Source organism: Anopheles aquasalis, chromosome 2 (assembly GCF_943734665.1).
Source record: "Anopheles aquasalis chromosome 2, idAnoAquaMG_Q_19, whole genome shotgun sequence".
NCBI classification, from domain to species: Eukaryota; Metazoa; Arthropoda; class Insecta; order Diptera; family Culicidae; genus Anopheles; species Anopheles aquasalis.
This window is the reverse complement of record NC_064877.1, coordinates 66911658-66937009: the sequence shown is the minus strand read 5'-3', so window position 1 is coordinate 66937009 and position 25352 is coordinate 66911658. Positions and strand designations below refer to the sequence as shown.

Here is a 25352-nt window from a genome sequence, read left to right as displayed (position 1 = left end):
TGGAGTAAACATTCCAAAACGCAACACCACGAACTACGACCGGAAGTGTAGCGAGTACAGTGAGTGAGTGGTAGTGGAGGGCTGGAAAAACCCGGAACTCAGGATCGTGCCATAAAAGCTTAAGAAACACCCCCTCGGTGAAACCTCACCCTTGGTGGGGGCGCTCGTGTAGAGCAATCATTTCCAATTATGCCGGAACCGAAAGTTATGGTCCGAGAAAAGGAAACGCGACCGAAAATGGAGACCGGTTCGGATTATTGAAATCCCATTCCGCTAGGAAACGACTGCAGCTGACGAAGGCAGTACACCGAGGGAGCATTTCAAGAAGCCGGAAATGGCATCCCTTCAAACCGGCACGCGAAACGAAAGGACATTATGGTGGAGTCCCGAAATCGAGCGACTGCTGTGGACGGTCTCGATCGTTTGGATCGTTTTGGTTGGTGGTGGCCGGTGGTCGACGGTACTCGGTGCTCCCTCGCTGGCAGCCAAATCGTGGCCCTCGATGAAAACGTACGACATCTGGGGTGCAGCACCGACCGCGGATGCTGGTTTCGGTGGGTCACGGGCAAGGTCGAACGGTTCCTTTGACCCACTTGTCCCGACCGGTTCGGCCGGGCATCACCGGAGTCGCTACAGCTACGACGGTGGTGGCGTTGGCGCTGGAACGAGCGAAACTTCCTTTTACGGTGACGCAAGCAACACTCTGGCGGCCAGTGGCGGTGGAAGAGGAAGGTCCGCAAAAGGTAAGTTCGAGTATAACGGTGGTGGTCCACTCTTCCTCCTACTCCGGAAGGGTGAAAGCTGTCGCTAATCGTCGCGTGTGTTTGGGATGCTGTGAGAGAAGGAGGAGGAGGAGGAAATGAGTGAGAGTTGGTGTGTCCGACTGCCCGAGTGCTGAGGATAATGAGGGGCAAGAGGGGCAGAGGGATGAATTCGCGTGTTTGGGATTGTCATTGCCACATTGAAAACCCCTGCGGGAGGTTCCGGTGGTGTGGCTACCTCTGAGAAAGCGCGGTCGCGAGGAGAGGAATGGAGTGCGAAAGTAGGAAACCGGTCTTTGGTCCGGTGCCTCGAGGGGGGAATCGATCGCGCGTTGCAATGAGGCTGCACCGTTCGTATTGGATCATCCATCGTTTAACGATGCACCGTTTTGTGAATGACGATGCAGTGGCGAGAAGCTGCCGGAGGTTCGGACAGTGGTATGGGGCTGGAGTGGTCAAAATGTGATCCATTTTTTGTTTTAGTTGTTGACATTTTGATTCTAAACTGTGTTTTTTCATTCAACATTATTTTTAAATATCCCGAGCAGTTGGGCACATTGATAAAAGAGGTTAAACAGTATTCATGTTAAGGATAGCTATTCAAATACATTCATTATCTCAATTAGATGATAGTCAAACGTTTAACGCCTTAAAATGTTATCATATTAATACTAAAAGTATGGTTATAATACATCTAGATTGTTTTTCATTGCATGGTACCCTAATTAATATTTATCTTGGAAAATACGTTTTGCGATAAAATACCTAAACTGAAATACTGACTAACCTTTCACGCATAGGTTGTTATGTGTATAAAGAAGGGATGTTTTTATTTTTTAATTGAAATGTAAAACGTAGCAAGTAATTATTTACCTACCTTTCCTGTAACACTTTATTTCCATAACATTAATAAGACCGATGGGAACAGTCAGGCCAGTTGCAGTTGGTTTCTCGCAACAATGTTGCACTTTTGTTGATGTTAGTCATTCCGCGAAGCAGTACCACAACACGATATTTGTGGTGACTTTCACAGAATCATAACATAAACGAGAGATGCTTCAACCAGTCACCATGGATGGGAAATGTATCTTGTTAAGCCTTGCTACTCTTTACTATTCCATAACATAACGCATAGGAATAACAAAGGTGGACAACAGTTCCATTTCAGGCTTAAGGTAACGCGGAACTACGATCTGTTCATTTTGAATGTTGATCCTTGCAGTTTGTTAGTTTATTATTCTTGCTTAAATATGTGCAACATAATGTAGATCAGATATACTTAGCAACATGTTGATTAACTGCTTTGATTTATTTATAAAACGATTGTATACTTTAAGAAAACGAACAAAACAATTCCCTGTAAACCACGCAACGCAACGCGTTTTTTAATTCACTTTCCAAGCTGCGCTATAAACCCCTATCAGAATAGTTAGCAAACTTTTAAAATGCAACTTTAACAAAGAGCTAGAATGCTTTAGCTCACAGCAACGCATTCAAACAAACTTTACCACTTTCGACACACTTTTCCATCGTTATTTTAACATTCAAATCATAACCTCGACCGTTTACGGTCGAACAAATCAATCGCCGAGTGTTACGAGCAAAAGTTTCCTCCATCAACAAGTCAATTCTACGGTGCTCGTGCGCCAGACCGCTCCCCTTGTCCTGTGTATGTTGCATTCTATAGCCACCCAACTTTACGACGTGCAACTAACTGACGAGGAAGTTGAACCCCGCTACTTTGCTAAAGATTCATCCTGCCAATCTCACCAGGCACCAGCTGCGGTCCAGGGTCCTTTGGGGTGCAGCCAAGAAGAGTTGGAGTTGCAGGGGTGCAAGTGCATCCGGCGGTAATGCTCACCTCGTCGGCCGTCACGGGCTGGCGGTAGTTTGTTAAACAGCTCTGACACCAAATTAACAAACGACTGACTTGGAAACAGTCACCCCGTGGCCACCCCGTTGTCCAGGTTTCAGTGCTTGTAATGCGCTTAGAAAAGGGTGTGTCTTCTGCTGCTCCTTGCCTTCGCCCCGGAAGGAGGAAGGACATTGATTGTTCAACATCAACAACACGCTGAGCTCCCGGTTGTACCGTCTGTCCTCATAACATCGGTAGGATGTCGGTGTTCTAACAGGCCGAAGAATGGAACCGGAGTGGAAGTGGATTGACCGGAGTGCATAAAGTATGCTACCGAACGTTCGCCAACGGACCACCACGAGATCTGGTGCACCACCGTTGCTTGCACTGGGACAAAGTTTCTCATCGTAACGGGCGACTTGCCGGAAGTTGTTCGATCTTGCACGTGCAACCCGTGCAAATGCGACAGGTCCATCCTGCAGCGCACTGCACAGTGCCTCGAGTAGAGTCAGTGGCTGGGTTTGTTTGCCTTCCGCTGACGCTGACGAAGCCGTACCGGTCCGTGCGGTCCGTGGCTAATTGGGAGCTGAATAATCTATGCCAGTTTGCAAAGTAATCGTAGATCGCGTAGCGACCCTACCTTTGGCTAAAACCTGGTTCGCTAGAGACGAAGAAGGACGGACTTGGAAGGACGAAAGTCGGACGATTATCTCGTTTGCGGTCTCCGATTTCCAATTTGGGACGCGAATCCCGGATGCGCCCCCAAACCAAAGTTTCGCCAATTTGGCTGCAATTAATTCCGTTTGTGCCGTTCCGTGGATGCGGATTGCAAAGCTTCTGAAGCAGAGCGCCGGTTTTCACTTTTGGCGGCGATTTATTGAACGTTGGATGTTGTCAGTTTATCGCTCGATTAAGGGCGAATTGAATCGATTACGATCTTTGGGAGGGAAATTCTGTTTCGAAGAATTAGAATTGAATCGTTTGTGGGGTCACGTAAACGTGTTGGATGATATCGATGAAAGTTGCAAGTAATTTAATGCTTTTGTTCGAAAGATCTTTTTATTTGTATGTCATCGTAGGGTCGTATTTAGCACTAACAGCATTTATTTCTTAGTCCGAAACTAATGACTTTGATTTTATTTCATTTTTAAGCTCTAATTATGCTATTTATGAAACAAAATAATTAAAGAGGATTTGAATACAATTGACAAATATCTTTTTCGCGTAACAGTAGTAGTAACTTTATGCTGATTTATTCACTTTTAAATGTAATATTACAATTTGTTTGCACAACATAAAACACCATTCAAGGCAATAACATTATCCGAATTCAAAAGAATAACCAGTTCACAACTGTTTGAACAGCAGTTCGCGATATTGTCGCTATTTTCGTGCTTATTCCATTAAGACTTGGGATTTATGCTTTTTAATCATTGCTTCTGTGTTTTTCGGTGTTAATCTGTGTGATGCCAGATACATTTTACTTTTAATAATTGTAACAGAATATTTCTCAAGATACATTTCAATAAACATCCTTTAATACTGCTACAATTATGTGACAACGATTGTTGTTGTATGTACATTATATGAACCATAACTCCATTTAACCTTCCTGCCTGCCCGTCGATAGTTGTCATCAACTTGTACTGACTCGGAATTTATGATGGAAATTATAGCAGCTTATACTGCCAAAGGAACCTCGTAATCACGGTGCTTAAGCGATACCAAGCCTGCGATTCCAATTATAATGCACAAAATCCCGACACAGTCCCGGATGGATCCCGATCCGCACCGGATAACGATACATTCATCAAACCATTAGATTTACAACCGATACTGTCTGGTGTGGGGATGGACGATGGGGCCACTAGCTGGCATTAACCTATTTGCGGTTCTGGCCATGTCCAGATGGATGGTCCTTCGGGCTCACGGGATCGGGGATTATCTTCCGAAGCAAACAACGCCTCGATACACTCGGCGGTCTGATGTGGTCATGTGGTGCTTCTAGTGGGCCTCGAGGACCCCCAGTAGTTGATGAATAGTTTAAGAGCGTCCAGCATCCAGCAGAGAGAACTGTGTCTATGCGACCATCACCTCATGTTTGCTTCTCCTTCTCTCTCTCTCTTTTTCTCGACAGTTCTGAACTTCCTGCCGGTGCCGGTGGATGACGAGTGCCTGTCGGATGATGGACGCCGGACGGGCATGTGCATGAACGTGTACGAGTGCCGCATACAGGGCGGTAAGGCACGGGGCCAGTGTGCCCTCGGGTTCGGTGTTTGCTGTGTCTGTAAGTGTCGACCGGGAGGGTGCTGGTGCCCGGCAAATGGGAATGGTTCGTTTTATTGATCTTTCACACTCGCACAACTCCTTGTCCAACAGTTGTCGCCACTTGTAACGAGGAAATCGCCAACAATCTCACCTACTTCGTGTCACCAAGCTTTCCCGGCATCGTCCCGAAGGATCTCGGCAGCTGCAAGCTCAAGATTAAGCTGATGAACTCGGAGGTGTCGCAGCTCAAGTTTGAGTTCATTCATTTTGCGCTTGTAAGTCGAACAGTCGGACAGCTTTTTACCTTTGAAGTCGAGATCGGTCCATCACGTTCGTGTCCATGATGTCCTACCACTCATCTCCTCTCCATCTCAGGGACAACCGAATCGCCGGACGGGCGTGTGCGAGGGGGATCTGTTCCGGTTGATTGGTGGCGTCGTACCGTTCGATCTGTGTGGTCAAAACTCGGGCCAGCATCTGTACTACGATCTGAATCCGAAAAGCCGGGCAAACGAGGAAGTCGAACTGGAGATGAACTTTGCGTCCCGTTCGTTCGCCCAGCGCCTGTGGGAGATTCGGGTGTCGCAGATCCCGTTCAGTCAGCGGTCACCGAGCGGTTGCATGCAGTACTACACCGGGACGGAGGGTTTGATCCAGACGTTCAACTTTGCCGAGAATGGGCGTTACCTGGCGAACCACAACTACCGGGCCTGTATCCGGCAGGAGAAGAACATGTGCTCGGTGGCGTACGAACCGTGCGATGACCAATCATTCCGGATCGGTATACCGAACGGGCTGAACGATGAACCGGAAGGTGGTGCTGCAGGTGGTGGTGCCGGAACTGGAACAGGTGCCGGTGGTGCCGGTTTGCCAGGAGGAGTTCCCGGTACGGGTGGCATTCAAGGACTTCCGGGAGCAACGGGTACGGGTCCGTTCTCCGATCCATCGCTAGCGGACGATCCGCTAGCACCGGCTGCTGACATTCCAGCAGCCGAAACGGTGCCGGAACAGGTTGTGGAAGCCCCGGAGGTCGATGAAACGGCCGCCGCTGATCAGGAGGTGGCAGCAGATGAACCGGTTCCAGCCGAGGAAGAACCGGCAGCCGATGATCCGGATGCGGCCGCCGATGAGGAAGGATCCGGTGGTGGTGGTGGAGGATTCTTCGATGGGTTCTTCCCGTCGTTCTTCTCGCGGAGCATCTTCGATGATGACGTCGTTGTGGCCAGTTCTGGTGTGAAAGCGGGACGACGGCGTGGTGGTCGCGCGATGGCCACTTCATCTCGAGGTGCGAGTTCCTGGCAGAGCCGCCAGTTCGAGGGCATTAACTGCGCGGATCGCATCACGTTGCCCTGTATTGTGGAGGACTTTATCGGGGTGGGAATGGGAGAGCTACCGACTTGCCGGCCGGTACACTGTGGGAACTCACTGTGCCCTCCCGGAGTGTCCCCGTGCCGGGTGGAAACCTCTGTTACACCGTTCAGTCTGGGGATACACTTTGGTGAGGGTCGTGATCGGGGTAGTCCGGAGGATAATCTGGGTGCCTGCATCAAGTACAGCCAGATACCGTGCGCTGGTTAGAGGTTATGGTGCCGAATCGTTGATAAATCGCGTGCTTTCTAGTGCTGCTTCTGCCATTGCTAACAACAACAACGCCGATCGGGAAAATCGTGTTGTTGCGGTAAACGAAAGGACGAAAATAGCGTGGCGTGTGGTAGAGGACTTTTGCGGTCTCCCGAATTGCCATCGCCATGTGGAGCTTCAGTTAAATTGTAATCAAATCGATTACCGGTTCTTCAGCAACCGGTACCGCGGTATCGATCTCGTAAGTGTGTGCGCGTGTGGTGCGTAAAATAAAAATGAAGTTGACGGCCGGCTGGGTTGGATCGTAAAAAATGATTTCAATGTTGAGAAGCGAAAATGTCCCGGCCCGCGTGGCCGACGTTTTACGACGTTTGCCCGCGTTGCGGCGTTGCGTTTAATGCGCGTACATTGCCAAGGAGGTGGCTGGGTGGGTTGGTGGTAGGCCGAGTTGCGATGATGATGAACCCCCCCGCGCCGAGACGGATGGATGAATGGCTCTCCAGAGAGCCTCACGGGGTCATGCCCCCTCCCCGGTCGGCCATCCGCCTTTATGTGCCAGACGATGACAATAAAACATAATTTCTATCACCTCACGCCGGCGCCAATTCGCCGGTGCTTTCTAGCCGGGGAGTCCCTTCAAGACAAGGAAGGCCTGGCACAGTCTTTTCGCAGCAAATGGTATAAGGATAACCTTATCATCCACGCGACCATCGCACCATCGTTTTGTCGTTCTTTGTTCATCGCATCTCGAGCAGCCGGCAGTGGCGTTGGATTTCGCCTCTGTCGCTGGCCGCACTTAAGATGCCGCCACGAGCGGTCGAAGAAGGTGTAGAACAATTGATTGTGAATGGTTTTAGGAGGAGAATGTAGGAGAGTGCAGGAGGATGGTGACGATGTGAAGTGAAAAGCAACCGGTAACAGGTTGAGGCGGCGAATTCCTGCTGCCCCGGGCCCTTATCGTGGATGAATTATGAGAAATGATTCCCTTGGTTGTTTTAAACATAAAAATAAATCGCTGAGCACGTGGTGGCGCACGCCTATCTAGGACTTCTGTATGGACCGGCATTCCTTGTGGTGGAATGGAATGAAATCGAGTTGTATTTTATAGACGTAACACCGTTATTTTTAGAGCTGACAATATTGTAAGAATATTTTGATAAAATCGAAGTACGGGTGTAAGAGTAAGAAGTTGTTGATGTAGCTTACCGACAGCAAGCAAGGACATTAGAAATAAATTTAACGAGAGAAAATATAAATCTGGAATAATAAATTATTGGAAAAAATATTCCGTTTGGCCTCGTGGGCCAGCTTAGAGTGTCCTAGGAACACGAAAGCTCCGTCGTGGAGTCGATTATGGCCTTGTTTTGCATTCCCAGATGACATACTGAGACGATAGCAATGAAGACGTCAATGAATTGCACGGCAACCGAAGTTAAAAATAATATCTAGTAACCAGAGCAACGCATGTCCGCCCCCTTAAGTCGTGCTTTACTTCTGCAGAGAAGAAATCAATTTAGAAAAGCGTTGTTGGTGTGCGATGGCTCCACGAGATGAGTCAGTGAGCGGTGACGCAGCAGTCGTTCCATGTTTCATACAAAACTAACATTAATGACCGAGAAAGGTCTTAATTGGAAAACTCCAGGCTACAGCAGCTCCGTTGCTAGTAGTAGTCGTTCATTCGGATTTAATTCCACCAGCACACCCAAGCAGTGCCCGCATTCTACTCCAAATGTCCCGAATGGCACGCTTTTGCTCGTCGTCACTCATCGCCCCGAATGTCCTGTGGAGCGAGCATTCGACGTCCGGGGTTGGAGCTAATGTAATGCTTTCTTCATGAACTTTCCTCTCGACGATGGCAACGGACCATGAGCCGTTGCCTCGGCGTGAATCGAGACAATTTTCGGTGGCTTCTTCGGTCAAAAAATGAAACAAAAAAAAATGTGAAATAAGAGAAATGTCTAGCAGGTCAGGGTGCAGTTTTCCTTCGGCCAAAACTTCGAACGATTCGCCAGCATCTCGTCGTCCTCGGAGAGTGATCTTAAGCGTTTCGCTATCGTTGTCGCCGACCGACCGACCGACCGACCGAACGACCGACCGTTGGTTGTGTGCTCCCTGGAGAATGAAATTTTAATCTCCTTCTTTATTACCTCCAGCTGGGTGCGATACGAACACTTTGGGTGCGGGGTCCCTTTTCTTGACCTCGGCAATGAAAATCGGTGCTCGGATGGAAGAAAGACGGATGCCAAGGGAGGTCGCGTGCAGAAGAAGAGACCGGTTGTGACCAGGATTGTGTTAGTTCTCGGTTGACTTCTTCTCACTCCAAAACAACAGCGGAGCCACTCTGCAGAAATCGGACGACTTGCCGTAGCCAACCATTTTCATTTATCTTTACCGAAACACAGATTGCGAATGGACACAGGGATGCTTACGATTTCGAAGCCAGTGCTTCGTGCCATCTCTGCGTCCCGTTCTTTATCGTTTCCTTATCACGATGCTACCGGGTGGTTGGTTGGATGCAATGGAGCGCTGAAGGCAAAAAATAAAGGCGAAAACAATAAATAAACATAGAACAGGAAGCGGAGCAACAAAATTGGAGGCGAAGTTGACCACGGGGCCCCACAGAGCTATGAATTCCCGAACAATTTAAATAAGTAAGTAAGGCATTCCGGGTTTCCCTCCACTTTTTTTTCGTAGTAATTATATTTATTTTATCTCTTTATCTCGCTCGCAACAACAGTGTCCGCTCTCGTCTCTTTTGTGTAGAATGGTAAAAGCAATTGGCCGATCTGCTTTTTAGAAAAATAATAAAATATTCTTCTATTTATTTACTTTATAATGTTGACACCATGTGCACAAAACAGGTGTGAAAAGAGAGTGAAAAGAGAAAGAAGAGGAGCTAGAAAGTATAGATTGAATAACGAACAGAAGCGCGCACATTGATAGCGTTCGTCATCGTGTCTCCCGTTTGCTTGCTTACCCTTCCGTAAATAGTAATGTATTAGCATTCAAACATTGCATGTTTCGCAGAGTGTTTTACACTTGTTGCATAATTCGTAACAAGATCTGTTGATCCCACTTTTTGGCTTTTCTATGTCATATTTGCGTTTTACCCTTCCGCTACGCTGTCGCTCACTTTTTTCTAATGCTTCTTTTTCATAATAGTATTTCTTAGCTAGCTGAAAGAAGTGTCGGTAGTTGCTGGTGTACTTTTGCACAACAGTTAAGAGTATTTTGTTTTACATTCGCCGTTTTGCTTGCTGCAATAGATTGGGCTGTTTTACTTGCTTTTAATTTAGTTTTTTTTTCATTTTGAAATATATCTTATCTCTGGCCACCGGGGTACCACCACCGCAGTGACAAGTGTTCCGCTTGGTGTACCCCGGGTTACTGCCAGCATTTACATGCACTTCCACCACGGTCCGTCCACCTCATTTGTCTAATTACATCCGGCGTTACATCGGTTTTGCTCTTGCTTTACTTTAAACGCTACTTGTATCACATTTAATGCTTATGAATCATTTATCTGTTTGAGACTTGTTTGTTTGCTGTAATTGTTTTGGTATTCGCTCACCAACAGAATCGGTGCGGTACAGGGCGATCGAAATCCGTGCTCAGTAGTGGGCTGATGGTCGGTTGGAAGGGTAGAAAGGGTTTGAAGATGTACACAATGCTCAGGCTGGAAAGCAGATGATTGCGGAGGTTTTTTTTCACGAAACCAATACTAAAGCGACCATCCCCCGGTGAAGCGTGTTGGTGCTATGTTCTGTGTGTTTTCATATTTTTCTCCCGTCGACATTTGGATAGCAGATAGAGGGCAGATTTGCGCTGCCCAGGGTACAGAGTATCCTAACATTAATTCGTTTTTGGAGAAACCTTTGGAGCGTGCGTAAGAGAAAGTTGTGACTGAGTCGGTACCAGGACCACAGGCCTTCGCCTTGCACACCAATAGTCAACGCAAATGTCGTATCGGCTGCCACAATAAACTACTTGAGAGAGAGAGAGAGAGAGAGAGAGAGAGAGAGAGGAGCTCTCTAATAGTAAAGTAGGAGCTGTAAAGAGCTGAGTGTTTGAAAAATATATATTCATTATCTATGTATCTATTATATGTATATAGCTGTATCTATCACTTACTGCTACACTTGCGCTGAATGCGAGCTGAATCCTTAAACGGTAATTGTGTGGATTTGGGTTTTGTTTAAAAAATTGGGTCTGCTGTATCGTTTGTCGCAAAGCGTAAAGGCGTATAATTGAGAGTTTGAATCGGTCACATTCGCGGATGGATCTCCGGATTCCGGATCATCCGCAGCCGATAATGAAATGCGAAATGACCTACACTGCAGCTACGCTAATCCATCCAGTGTGATGAAAGTTGACTCGCGATCAGGCGCGTATGACTTTTATACAAATATTACACACATGGAAAGAGACACACATACACACCGAGACACTTAAACCTAGCCTACGCTATACCTATGTACAGGGGAGGGTGTACCCAGCACGACATACTTGGGATTGGGATACTTTGGTTCGTAGCTAGAGCGTACTGTTGAGGCAACAGTGTACTCCCTATCTGTCCGCCATACCAGCGGATCAGTAGAGCTCAAAGGAAACTTTTCTCGTCCTTCTGTTGCTGCTCCTTGGCCGTACCGTTGCTCTTGACCATCACACCAACGCCACTGGTGCTGAGCTGTCCGCTGGCGCTCTTTACGATGCTGTGCGTGCTTTTACTATTGCTGACCATCGTCTTGGAATTGTTGTTGGCCACCGTTGAGCTGTTGTTGTTGGCGGCAGCTGCGGTGGTGGTGGTACCAGTGGGGGTGATGGTGATACCGCCAGTTGCCGGTGTCGTGGTGATGGTCGCTGCACCGCTCAGCGTCACATTGCTGCTGGTCGACGTCATGGTGAGCATCGCCGGCCTGTAGCCAGCATCGCGTGGTACGAGCATCGCCGGAGTGATCGTCGGTGGCCGGATCTCGAACGTTGGTTTGCACATGGCCAGAGCCGGATTCGTGTGCAGACCTACGTTCTTCGGACACATGGCCACTATACTGGCACCGATCGGACCTACGGAAAGGTGATGGAAAGAACATTTGAAATGACTACACGCTTGGCACAAGGAGGGCAGTGTCCAGCTTGTGGCAGAGGACACTGGGCAAACGGTAAGTTTTAGGGAGTAGGTTTTCTCCATCAAAACAGGAACATGCCCAACATGGCTACATACAATCGAATACAAACAAAATCATCACAATCAAGGACATCAACAGAGACAGAGAGAGAGAGAGAGAGGTAAGAATGTGATAGAAAGAGAGACATAGTTTGTGATAAGTACAGAAGGAAGGATGTTCCTAGAGGGCGCCAATACGTGACGATAAGATCGTGATCGTCAGAGAGGACAGTAGGACGGGGAAAATACTGGTAAGGGATTTGCTAAATGTGTTCTGCAGAATCACAGAAACATTGAATCAACAACAGGATCAACACCGATCTAGCTAGTAGTAGTAACTATCAACCGAGGGACGAGCGAGAACAGTGTCTCCTAGAACTAAGATCAAGACAAGGTACACTAAATACGTAGAAACCGTAGAGAAGAGAGTGCAGTGGAACAGATCAGAACGTTCTTCGCTACTTGACATCGCTTCGGAGGGGACGGGGTGCTGAAAACGGTTAACTCTTTCACGGTATAGTCACTTCTAGTTCAAGATTACATTACTAAAGGCGGACAGTTAAGAGGAGACTCTATGTGCTGTAAGTAAAGGAAAGGCAAGCATTCTGTGGGGCTGTGGTGTGATCTATGTTGGGATGAGAGGTGATTCTGTTGTTCTTTGTCGACGAATGGGATCGAAGGTCGAGTTCTGGCTGTTCGATGCCTCGTCAATAATGTTGAACTTTGTGGAATTTTCCCGATGGGCTCTTTTTGCGGGAAATTTGATCTCATTCCAGCTGTACATTCCAGCTTACGAATTGTAACGTTCGCGGCGCTCTGTCGGACTTCCAACTTCCATCTGGAACTTCCATCTGGTTTTGAACTTGAATCCAACGCTGCAGGCTACGACGAACTCGCCCAGTTCTATCCGTGCGGTTAATTTATCATGAAGCGCGTTGGCGTGGGAGATTAGAGATAATTTCTTTTAATATTTTAACAGCTTTCCAGCTTCAGCATCTGGAATGCGGTTTGAAGGTGTCGGTGGCAAGGCAATTGGATTGAATCGTTCCCACGGCTTGGCGCAGATACTAACATTATTTAGGGAGTTTAAAGGACGAAAGGAGGGGGAAACGGTATGTCTACTCCAGGGGCGATGTTCTGCGTGGAACGCGGTTCATGCTTTAGCTACCTGGAAAGGACACTTCAAATAGCTACACGTACACACATACACGTACAGACACACTCACACATACAATAACAGTCAGACTACATGGACATGGTTCAACAGCTACAGCTAATGAGGTGATAGAGGAGCACGGCGGTTAGTGGGAGCAGTAAGTGGTTGACAGATGATGAGTGGAGAGCGTGGAAGGTTAACCATCCACTCCAACGCATAACTAACTGACAAACGGTAAGGACACACAGTCAAATCGAGGCACGAGCGTCAGCACTACGGATGGCGCTTCAAAGGTTAATAGTGAGTCGGCTACAGGTAACGACAGAACGGAATCAAACATTTATGGAACACATTCGCTTGGGTAGACAAGTATGGTACAACTTATTGGTTCATAAATTAACAATGGGAGCCATTATATGCATGTGATTGTCTGCTGATGGTGGTGATTCAACAGGACAAAGCTTGGGCTGAGTGTTCTATCCTCAACAACAGAGAGATAGAGAGAGATTTCAATGTTCCAACGACATTCTTTGCTCGGGATTCATATATTCATTCATCATTGCAAACTGGAGAGCAAGCTGTTGGCTTGGGGCTGTTTAGCTAGAGAGCTTAGCCACGCTTATGAACCAGCAAAACAGTAAATAAATTCGGTAAACGTGCAGGGAATACTAATGAAGGGACTCATAACTGGATCCCAAAACTTAATTTTGAGATGAACTTTATCCTCTTCACAAGAAAGGGGTTCGAGTCACGCTTCATAACACCATGGAGTACGTGAGTGTCCCCGGGATTAATCAATTATGTCCCGGACTAAACCTCGACCCTTCAAGCACCTGAACTAAGTGAGCAAAGCTTTGCGATCGGATCGGGACACACAACAAATAATTCAACCTGGCGTGAATTGGAACAAGCTGAACAGCGACGTGGTGTAACCAATTCCGCTTCGAATTGTCTGCACGCTCTGCTCAAATATTGACCGGCCGGTCGATTGCCAATCCGCTTTCGATCCCTCAGATTACATTGTACACAGGGACCTGGTCAGCAATTGGTACGAGCAGGCGATGTCAACACACGCGGTCCTCCTTCCCATTCATCGTCCTCATCGTCCTTGTTGTTGCTGTTATGTTGTTGGCACAAAAAAGAAAGTAAAATCTGATTCACCGTGCGCCTCCATCACGGCCGGGAATTTGGTCGCCACACATTCCGTCGATTGCGATCGAACCATGGCGATGAAAATAGCGAGAGGTCTGAGAGAAAAAAGAAAGTCGGATTGGTATGTTTTTTCCCTAAAAAATCGAACAAAAATATTCTCGAAATCCTGCGCCGTAACCGGTGTACACCAGCGAGGCCTTTATTTGCGGCAACGCAGCACCGATAAGGGACTGGACTTGTGCTCTGCCAATCTCATCTCGCACCAAGGACCGTTACAAGCCTCGACTTGTGAACAAGGCATGCAATGCCGTTCCTGTCGACAAGGTTGATACATTACACGCGAGATAATGGACGAATTAGTGGACGAAGCTGAATCAATCCCTTCAGCCGCTGCTCCTCGCAGGGGTTTTATTTTTCGCGTGACCTTTCGGCAGCCGGCATGGCGTGGTGTTGCCATGATAAATGGTGTCCAAAATCCGTTGCACCCAGAACGGTCCAGTCTTCCTTCGGCGCTTCATCCCGAGACCACCCCCGGGGATATATCGGTAAAAAGTTTTTAAAATATTACAAAAAACAAAAGAACAAAGCGGTCCGCATCGTGTGCTAACTGCCGCGCGGTCACTGATAGCAGGAACCGTGGCAGGAGCTTTGGGAATGGGAACCGATGCCGTGCCCCGGGTTGGATGCAGCGAAGTAGAAACGATGAAAAAGCAACGCAACGCAACACTATCTGTAAAGCTTTTTTGCCGCGTTAGAGCGACCAGATTGGCGACCTGCGTCTCCATTTTCTATGCTCCTTGTTCTATCTGGCCCAATTTTAATGTAGTCCTTTGTGTGGTTCCCACTGCCCCCCGGCGTTGGTCCTTTTTGTTTCAAAGCAGCTAGGTCATAATGATTCGTTGGGCGAAACGAGTAAATCATTCAAAAATGGCCATTGTTTCCTACCGAATGCCAACCTTAGCGAAAGGGTCTCTTGCTGCAGATAGCCATCCCATTGCACAGTGCGGTTATGTGCGGTGAATGCGCTGCTCTGTTGACTTGGAGTGAATGATGAAGATCCGTGCAACGGACCGGAAAGGAGCTGCTGCTAGCAACAACACGCCCGCAATTGCAATCAACCTATGGCTAGTGGGCAGCGAGCGAGTTGTCAAAGTGACGGTTCAACCACTGCATCCAGCATTTTGCGTAACGAAAGCAACATGAGCTCGTGACAACGGAGTATTCCGCTGTCCAATCAACTCACGGGGCAACAGCGACCGGTCACTAGCCCGTTTGTCCTTGCTCGATAGTCGAAAGAAGGGTGCTGCTAGGATACCGTTTTTCGGGCTACGAAGGAAATGAGAAAGACTACACTATAGGGATCACTCTACCGTTAAAATGCACACAATTTTCGTTGAATTCATATCTGTCCGGTTTCTTAACAAGCTGCTAACTAAGTGGGAAAAGTGGGCAAAACAGAACGGACTAAGAATGGGGACCTTTGGCATTCCAAACAGCGTAGTGGGTGGGAGGCTAGGAAGGTGACAAAAGGGCTTGTACAGTGTGTGTCTGGGGGCAAACGATGGAAGGCATAGCTAACCACAGGCCATTCGGTGTATCGCGCGAACCCTTTCAGCTTCTGTTGTTGTTGTTGTTGTTGTTGCGTTACAGCGGATTAAGTGAGCGTGTTCTGTGCGTGTGCTGCGTTCTCCAGTTCCGTTTCCAGGCGCGCGCGCGCGTGTGTGAGTGTGTGTCTGATGTCCTTGGTATCCTTCCGGGTGTCCACTGTTAAGGTGGTTTGCCTTTTTGTGACTGTGACTGAGCTGACGGGCGGTGGGTTCCTGGTAACGCGTTTTTGTGTTGCATTTTGTCTTGCAGACGCATTGCCCGGCCTTGTTTTAGTGTGTGCCGGTGTGTTTTGATTGACTGTGGGACCCTCGCGGTGGCCTACACGTTTACGCGCTAGTCCCTGGAGAGTTTTGCGTTGCCTTTGACCAGATTCATGGCGTTCGAAATGCGGCGCTTGGTTTGCTCTGTGAAGAAGAGGTTTGTATAGGGAACGGGGTGTAACGGGGTTGGCCAATGCGATGTAGAAGGTAAAGGGATGTTGGGCAAGCCATGGATTTAATGGGGGTCTTCGGTTATGACACCCGAGAGGGATCGTGTCTTTTTTTCATTTCTTCTTGGAATTAAGGTTATTCGTCACCCGAGAGAAATGCGTCCTAGGATTGGCAATAAATGTCGTCGTCAAGAGATGGGAAACAGATCGAAGTAGTTACTGCTGCAGAATGCTTATCAAACAACCGATGATGGAAGAAAGGGATACGTAGCTTGGCGGACGGTCTGACTCTCGCTGAATCAATATTAACTTTCGATGGCAGTTGATGGCGCTTTTAAAGATTTCCTTCTTATACGCATTGCTACGAGGTGTTTGAACGAGGTGTCATGATTGAGTGAGCAGAAGAAGCAGCAGCAGTAGCAGTAGTTCCGAACACAGAAACTGCAACATAACGGGTGCCACAAAAGGTTCGGTGCGAAAGATCCAATATTTGTGCAAAAGGGTGCCAGCCCGCTTCAGATGGGTGGTGGTGAGTGATGCTGAAGAAAATCCCCTCCCACCGCGTCTGAGTAACAGTGAAGTAACATACACTCATAAAGGGATACGAATGTCCTGCCGGATGTCACTTGCGGGAAGCGAGAGAGACAGAGAGAGAGAGAGAGAGCGCGCGCGTACGAATGGAGTCAGCAGACGAATGAACGTTTGAAGAGGTAAGAAATATAGAGAAAGAAGGGAAAAGCGTATGAAAAGCGTATACCAGCTGCCAGATGATGAGATATGTTGAGATATGATGGGGTGGAGCCAAAGGGAAGGTGTGCAAAGATCGGAAACCCGGCTCCGGGACCGTCCCGGGGCTCCAATGGCCGGAATCCAATCAAAGCACTAGCCACCGATATGAATTTTCATTTCAGTTCCACATTTCCAATGGCTACTACTCTCCACTTTTTCAGTTTTAATGTCGCACGGAACGGAAGGACTTATCGAGGATCGAAGAGGCTGTGTCCTCGTGTGCAATCGTGAACGTCTGTATGGCTTTATTCCCCGTGCGCTGAACTTTAATTTCGATTTCGAACTTTGGTTGGAACTAAATTTTGATAAAACAGGACACAGCGACACACACATACGCGTGCATGTGGCCGTACGGATCCTACAAAACCAATGAATGGAACCCGATTGGCAAGCGTCACCGCTGGACGGTCCACTGGACTGGACTGCTTGCTGGCAAATCCCACCGGAACCGCTGGAGCTTGTCGTCGTCATTCGTCGTTTGTCGTTGTCTTTTCATCTTCTTCGTCGTTGAGCATCGTCGTAAGTGGTTCCAACTCGGTATCAAGGGACTTGGACTTTATTGGATTTATCCCAGGATGGACAATCCTGCTTCGATCGAACCGAGTTTGCCATTTCTAGACTGAACCAAAATTGGCCAACTGGTTCTGGATGGCTTCAAGTTACCGCCAGCAGCATCGAGGATAATAAATAAACTCGCAACGTGGTGTGTTGCACCTTCTTCCGGAGTCTGTCGGTAGCCAAGACGTGCATTTGTGTGTGCTGCACTCAAACCTTCCGACGGACACGACACGAGCGCGTTTTGCCAAGAAGCAGAAAAGCAGGTCAGCAGGACTTCTCCTGACCGGCCGAGAGGATACTATTTTCGATTTTGTGCTCGAGTGTTCGAGATCCGTTACGTCACAGAGCGGCGGCACTTAACCGAGCTGCTCGATCGAAACTCCTGGCGCGCACACAGACTGTGGACAAAGTTACATAAAGTACTTGGCCTCGTGCAGGTAGCACCACACTATACGTCCACCGACAGCGGCGAGAATGCGGGAGACGGTTGGGCGGATGAAACATGAAAAATGCTGTGCGCTTCGGTGGTGCCTTTGCGAGTTCCTAAATATTGTTGCCGGCCTGTAATTTATGGCCCCGTCGTCTGCAGCCCACATACACGAACAGACGGCGACCAGAAGGCTCCAGTATTTAGGGATTGAGAAGACGCGAGGCGCGAAAACGCGAAAAATGAACCACCCATCGAGGTTTCAACCGGTGCGCTGTTGATGCTACCGTTTTGTATGCTGCGGGATGAGCGAGAGAGTGATAGAACGGGGGAGAGAGAGGCCAGAAGACCCGCATGAGTAGCAGCACCCCCACACAAAAAGGACTGGTGCTGGTGTTTGATTAGGATGGATTGGATGCACGTTTCGAGAGAGCACGAAATGTCCAAAAGCCCTGTGGTGGGTTGGAGGGACGAGCAGTTTAGCGGGGGGGAGGTATCATTTGCCTAACATTAACTCGCTCCACCTCCGCTCCACCCCAGAAAAAGGATTCTCGCGAAAGGTCGAAATGATTAGAGTTGGTTTGAATATTTATAGCTTCTCGCCATATCGCGAACGACGGCCGTGGCGCAGCATTGGCGTCGAGGCTTCTCTCCTGGCAGCTAATGTGCTACCGCTTTAACACTCTCGCTCACTCTCTCTCTCTCTCTCCTTCCCGTACCTGGAGGTTTTAATTTGAATTTAGAACCGAATCGAAAGATAATTTATTGGTCGCGACCTCGTCCCCCACCCGAAACCCTGAATGTGACAAATGGGTAATGATTTATATTTAAAATCGCGCACCGGCTGCTCACGATGCTGCTGATGCTGCCATGTCAACGGTAAGCATGGGCAAACATCATAAATAACGCTCATAAATCCTTTGACCATCCTACCGGTGCCTCCACACCGCCACCAGGGTTTCCGCTGACCAATCAGTCGTTCGGTCCCAGGGTGCCAAAGGATTTAGCTTCCGAGATTATGCAAAGGCGCTCGTCAGCACACGGCATCATCGACGGCCAAATGATCGTTCGTTGAGCTCGAGCATGGATTATAGTTAATGGCCTTTTTGGCGTTTCTGGACGGAAAAAAGACGGCGTTGATTCCCGGGCTTATCTTCTGGAGTCACCAAACCGTCACCAGCGGGAGCAAGCGCACATCTTCTTCTTATACTAAACGGCACCGCGATAACTCTTTGCCGTCGAAGCAAGTGGCGGGCAAGTGGCTGCTGGTTAGCTGCTAGGCAAGTGTTAAGAAGCTATTAAATATTTCAATTTTGCGCACAACTTCTAGCCTCCATTCTACGCTCCATTATGTGGGGAGCTGGCGTTCGGGTGCGGTAGGAAAATTTACGATCGGATTTGCTGCTTAACTACGAAACCCCGTTCTCGCCGTTTTCCGGTCAATTAGGATGGGTCCTCGGCGTGGAGCGAGACACCGGCGCGAATACTTAATGCCCTTTTTTGACCTCAAGACGGAGCTAATACCGATACGTCTATCAGCTGCAGGAGCGTGAAAATTGACGAACGGAATAACGGAACGTTCGCCGAAATGGAACCTTCGCGGAAAATTAGGGACTTTCCGGGAGATTCCGATTCCGGATCGTTGTTCATGTTCTGCGACAAAGATCGGCTGGAATGCAAACAGCACGCTGGGCAGGATACCGAGGCCCTGCCGGGGTGGCGTCAGTTTGAACGTAATTAGAATTCCTGTCTTGTTGCGTTGTGGAAATTTGAACTATTTCGCTCGCTCTCTTCTTCTCTTTCTGTTTCGGTTTCGTTGAGGTGGCTCGAGGGCACTTCTTCCGATTAGCACGATCCTTGACGACCTTGCAGTACCTTGCTCCATTGCCTCCGCGTGAACACGAGCCACTATGAGCTTGATACAGTCACCGAGACCCCTCACCGTTGTCGTGGTTTCGTGAGAAGATGCGGTACATGAGTGTGGGAGAGTGTCGGAAACGAATTTGTATCTCCCACGGCGATTTTTTTCGGTTTTCCGATTCCAATTTCTTGAGCCTTTTTTTTTTGCGAGAGCACCCGCGTGTGTTTGGTGGTTCAACGAGGCGTTCCGGTTGAACTTGACACTGAAAACCCCCTCGGTGCTTGAGCATCGCCTCGAGCCACTCGGCGCTGCGGAAGACATCCGAGACATCCGATGCCTTGCTCTCGGTAGGAGATATATTCGAAGCAAAACGTTTCAATTGATCACGCCCCCACGGCTACCAAGGGAAGGTGGTGGCGGTGGCGGTGGTTTTCATTTGCCATTCCAGCGAGGTTGCTGGGTGTTTGTGAAAATTTATTCCTCGAACGTGATCACAGTTGAAAGGAATTGAGCCACGCGGGGGGAGAGGTGAGGTTGATATAAAAATGCGAAAGATTCCCCGGAAACACACCACACACGCTCTCACCGCAGGCATATCGTCTATGTGAGTGTGGTTTTGAGGTATCGAGTTCTACATAAAATGGAAATGGAACTCTATTTCAATGGTTACCATCGAGGCACTGGGGGGGCACGGAAGTGCTAGTTTTTTGTGGCACACAAATCCCGTTCGAAAAATAATTTTAAGTCCCACTTTCTCGTTGATTTATTGGTGGTGTAATGCATGAAGAGACATCTTCTGTCGCCCGGAACGAGGGCGGGCTGATGATTGTTTCGAGGAACAGTACATTCCATTCTTCGATTCCGGGGAACAGAACATTCTAAATGAAAAGGCGAGCGAGAAAACAGCGAGCGAACAAACAACAATGTGTGTGGTGTGATGATTTGTAATGCATGGTTTTTGGTTGCATTTTTGTATTCCCATCACGCCTCTCCCCCCCGATGGCGAGGTTCGTTTGTGGTCTCTTAATATGCAAAAACATGCCACAGGAATTGCAGAGATTTTTTTCCATTGTCCCGCGCCTGTTCTGAATAAAATGTTGCATCGGTAACGGGAGATTGGTAAATTGAGAGTAAACAACAACGGAGCTGTTGCTGTGTTCATTTTGTTCAATTGGCATAGCATTATCCATTTTCCTTTTCTTTCCTTTAATGGAATAACTGCATAGTCCTTTACATTGATCCTTTACACCGGGATGAAGAGGCTTAATGGAGCTTGAACATGATTTTAGATTCGGCCAGTTTTATTAGTTCAATTAAATCGAGTGACCTCCTGCTAGCGATGATCGATCCATTTTGTTCGCTGAGGATAGCCATCATCCTAATGAGTGTCCATAAAATGGAGTCAAGCCCTCAGAGGATTCGTCCATCAAAGTGAAAAATAGCTTCCGCTGGGGGCGGCAGTTAAACGGATCTCGACAAGACTTTGTGCCAGTGCTGGGCAAAGGTGCGGATTACGGTTTCCTTTAATTACGGTGATTAAACGTGCTAGATGGTTCTGGAACATGTTAGTAAATTAGTTTAATGCTGCTTCCCGTTCCTTTCAAGCAACTTGCAAAGCAAGCCGTTCCATAACGGGGATAAAAATGGAGGCCAACTTTTAATAACGCATTAACATGGAAAGAGGATTCACTTGGCGTACTCGTTCACCTGATAATCGCGCTCGTGTGCTGCAATCAATCGACCGAGGCAATTATCAGACCGCTCGAACGGGGGAAACATTCAATTTTTTATTCAAAGACACAAACTCCGGATCGATTGTGCACCTACAGACTTGGGTGCAGTCGGTGCCCGGTGCATAAGTGATGAGTACCGGCGGAAAGCTTATAATAACCTGCCGTGTCCGTCGAGTTGCTCTACTTTACGTAATCCACTTGGAACACCTGTTCCGGTGCCGGTGGGGGACGATAAAACATAAATCGGGTGCAGCGTTCAGCGCAGGTGCACTTTGCATTCGATCCGAAGCGAGCATTTTGCGTTGCATTCCTAGTTGTCAACAGTTCGAGGAGCGGTGATCAATAAAACGATCAATGTAATGTCCAATGCATGGTTTGTTCCGTCTCTTTCAATTCGTTTGAAGGCCGGAGAACTTGAAAAGGTATGCGAGGGGCGGTGTATTATTGATTCGGGGAATGATAAGTGAAATGCTCGAACTAATAATTATTTCCGAAGGATTACATAACTCGTTAGCTTGAGTCGAGGCTAATATGATTCTAGCATGGTTTCTACTGATATGCGAATAATAATGCGGACGCTTAACGATGTATTGTTTGGACAGGATCGAGCAGAAACAGGAAAGAGGAGGATGCTGAGTAAGCTTCGATGATAAACCCTCTGCAGCACATCAACAGCATCAATAATCATTTGTGAGTTCCGGAGACAGCGGAACGTGACCGAAATGCCCACTTGAACTGAAGCTTAAAAGGGGGCCCGCCGTTTTCGGAACATTCCGGTCACCGATACACCATATTCATAACCGGTTGTCGGTTGTAATTTAAACTTTCTTACAAATTAAACAAAGGCCTGACGTACCTCTCCCCCTCGGTTCCTCCATGTTTGACATGCTAATAAGCGCAGAAAATGTTTACCGAACTTTCACGCCCGACACGTGACACCAGACCACCAGAACTAACTCCTACATCAATCCATCCACCCCCGGGGAGGGAGGATTGAGGAACTATACTCACGCCATTCCCTAGTGAGAACGTGTGTGCTTCTGTCCCTCATCGGCTTCCGGAAGTTTTTGTGTCGTCTCAGCTCATGAATATTCAACAATGGTTGGGCCCCCCGTGTCCGAATGAGGGGGACAGGAGGTGTGAGAACCACGAGTTGCCACGAGAGGGTCCGTAAATGAGCAGGAGAAACGTAAACTATTACCACGCGCGCCCTGGTGCCCATCATCATCATCCTCGTCGTCGTCGTTGTCATCGAGCCGTTTAACACTTGGTCGTGCGCGGCCACGGTCCCTTAATGTCGCCGTATCATGAAACGGGGGGCCAGCGGTCGCGGGATCGTTCCGGAAATGTTTTCTTATCATTCGACCACTCCACTCGCACGCCTTTTTGGCCCGATAGTATCACTTTGACGTGCGTGTTGATTGAGTTTCCAGCTGAGCAGCGCGTTAACTTGGTTAACGGCATCGGCACCGGCACCGGGACGGCGTGGACAGCATCCATTTTGGGGGTGTCCTTGCGCGAGGCTTATGTGCCGTCCGTCCACCGTCACCGTCCGCCTACGCGCTTGCCTCCAGTGAGTTTTGGAGACGAAAGTTGAACGAGAGCAAAAGTTGCTCCAAAAATAGTCGCTCGCCCCCCGCTAGACAACACTTGCGATTAAGGACGAGTTTATTTGGTTGGCATTACATTATCCGCCCCATTGCGTGACCATTCGTCCTGGCGACCATTTGGTGGTGCCAGGGGTCTTCGACGAAAATAAATAAAACGCTGTCGATAGGCTGGTGATGCGAACGGTGGAGTGCAAGCGTTGCCCCAGCGTTGACCTTATCTTGTGGACCAGCAGGAAGGACGCTTCCATGGCGCGTGTAAAGCCGTGTCCGTGTTTTTCGGACATTTCCACTCTGCGAGGGGGAACAGTGTCTTTAGTTGACAAACCATAAAATAGAGAGACAATTTATGGAACAGCGAGTTCATCGAAGTAGGTCTGGGAATAGGTCTGGAGCAAGAGAATGGCCCCAGGAAACGGCCTCCTCCTTTGCTGTCTAAGCGGTTTTTGAGGGACAGTTTTTCACACTCTCCGGTTGCTTGGACCACGTGCCCCGTGGCAAATCGTGGGCTATCTGTCTGTCTGTCTGTCCAAATGTCCGTTTGTCTATCCGTTCGCCCTTGCAAGCTTAAGTCCTTAGCTACGCTTCATGTCCATTTCTTACCCAGATGGTCGTCGTGGCTCGGACCAATCAAGCCGAACCAGGAACCCAAAAACAGGAAACACCCGGGGAAAACGATTTTCTTCGTTTCGGGATGAGGGAGCAAAAATGTTGGAAACCGAATTGCCATGCCATACCATGTCCATGTACAGGGTTGTTGGTGTGGTTTCTGTTGCATCCTCTCGCAAAAAAAACCAGGAACACCAAGACCGAGAGGGCGGACGTATGTAGAACGACGAATGTTTTTCCTTGTCATTACGACCATCTTGTTGCTTTAGCTTCGTCGCACATTGTTTGACTTGATGGTGGCTTTTTAGGAACGGTTGGTATGAACGTTCCTCTTTTTATTACACGATGGGAAAAGGATTGGAGTGGATGAGTTACGAGTGTGTAGTTGGTTTATTGCACGGAACTATGTTTTAACACTCGGCCCTTGCACCGTGCCGCGGACGCGTGTAGCTTCGCCAAAAGCCCGGATTGAAAGAGATCGAGAAATCTCCAGTTTACTCTGATGTGTATGACGCGTTGCTACGCAACGCGCGTCTCTAGGCAACGAGCGTCTCTAGGCAACGCCTAAGTTAAGTTGATAATTAACGAAACGCAATAGAATCTTGTAGCCAAGACTGCCACAGTACTCCCCTCCTAGACTGGTGTTACCGGTATCGTAGTGGAATTGTGACTTTACGTTTCGACCGTGTAACTCCAGTCGAAAAATCTTGTTGTGGCGATGACGATGTTGTCGATCTCGGTTCGATCACTGGTGACTGTTCGACGTCTGACGATGATGTTCCCCGAGGAATGTTGTTGTATGTCTGCGTTGAGGATGGCGTTGTATCGTCTTCCGTACCGTAAGCTGGCTTAAGACGATCGATGGACACGACGGTGGTTTTCCCGTTTACTTGAATCTGGAAAGACTTTGAGTTGCGTTTTAACACTAGATAAGGACCATGATAAGGTGGTGTCAAAGCGGGACGAACGATGTCATTGCGCAGGAAAACGTGAGTGCATGTTGAAAGGTTGTGATGCACGAACGTCTTTGGCTTGCTGTGCCATGCTGACTGTGTTGGTTGTATTCTTTCGAGGGCTTCGTTTAACGTTCGTCGAAACTCGGAGTGGTCGGACAGTGTGACTTGCGGCTTGTCGTTTAGAAATTCGGCAGGAATACGTAAAGTTGTGCCGTATACTAACTCTGCTGGCGATGCTTTGATGTCGTCTTTGTACGCTGTGCGTAAGCCAAGCATAATCAGTGGTAGATGCTTAACCCAATTGGTGGAATCTTTGCAGCAGATGGCGCTTTTCAGGGTACGATGCCATCGTTCTATCATTCCGTTCGCCTGAGGATGGTATGCCGTAGTCCGGATATGTTGTGTTCCCAGTGCAGCAGTTAGTTCTTTGAACAATGTTGACTCGAACTGTCTGCCCTGATCGGTGGTGATGTACGTAGGTATTCCGAAATTGGCGATCCAATCTTTCATTAGGGCGTCTGCTACTGTGGACGCAGAGATGTCAGCGATAGGAATGGCTTGTGGCCAGCGGGTGAAACGATCAATGATGGTTAAACAGTATCGTTGACCGCAGCTGATGGGTAATGGCCCGATGATGTCCACGTTGATATGAGCAAACCTGCGCTCTGTCGTTGGATATTGCACTAGCGGACTATGTGTGTGACGTCCGACTTTAGCGCGTTGACAGGACTGACAGCGTTGAACGAACTCCTTAATTTCGCGTTTCATATCTAACCAGACGAACCTTTCTGACACTGCTTTGGTAGTAGGTTGGGTTCCTGAATGGCTTAGATTATG

At 48.3% G+C, this 25352-nt stretch overlaps 2 protein-coding genes across 5 annotated transcripts in view; one reads left to right on the top strand and one right to left on the bottom strand.

The window, feature by feature from the left end:
• The first annotated feature begins 334 nt into the window (after window positions 1–334).
• Window positions 335–6462, top strand: LOC126576605 (uncharacterized). Its single transcript, XM_050237916.1, has 4 exons — window positions 335–743; window positions 4754–4903; window positions 4996–5159; window positions 5260–6462. The coding sequence occupies exons 1-4, from the start codon at window positions 335–337 to the stop codon at window positions 6460–6462; spliced, it is 1926 nt and encodes a 641-aa protein (XP_050093873.1).
• A 2710-nt stretch (window positions 6463–9172) lies between these two features.
• LOC126570385 (potassium voltage-gated channel protein Shaw) overlaps window positions 9173–25352 on the bottom strand; it is a 62554-nt gene continuing 46374 nt past the window's right edge. For 3 of the 4 annotated variants that reach the window (XM_050228111.1, XM_050228114.1, XM_050228112.1), the window contains one exon: window positions 9173–11529. In XM_050228111.1, coding sequence (XP_050084068.1) covers window positions 11066–11529 — 464 coding nt within the window. In that variant the 3' untranslated portion in view covers window positions 9173–11065. Of the gene's footprint in view, window positions 11530–15524; window positions 15950–25352 lie in introns of those variants that run through there. The other variant, XM_050228115.1, reaches the window with a different exon arrangement.

Coding starts and splice junctions, on each gene's coding strand:
- LOC126576605 (XM_050237916.1), top strand. CDS start 335: ATGGCATCCCTTCAAACCGGCACGCGAAACGAAAGGACATTATGGTGG. Junction 4,904..4,995: donor GTTCGGTGTTTGCTGTGTCT/GTAAGTGTCGAC, acceptor CTTGTCCAACAG/TTGTCGCCACTTGTAACGAG. Junction 5,160..5,259: donor AGTTCATTCATTTTGCGCTT/GTAAGTCGAACA, acceptor TCTCCATCTCAG/GGACAACCGAATCGCCGGAC.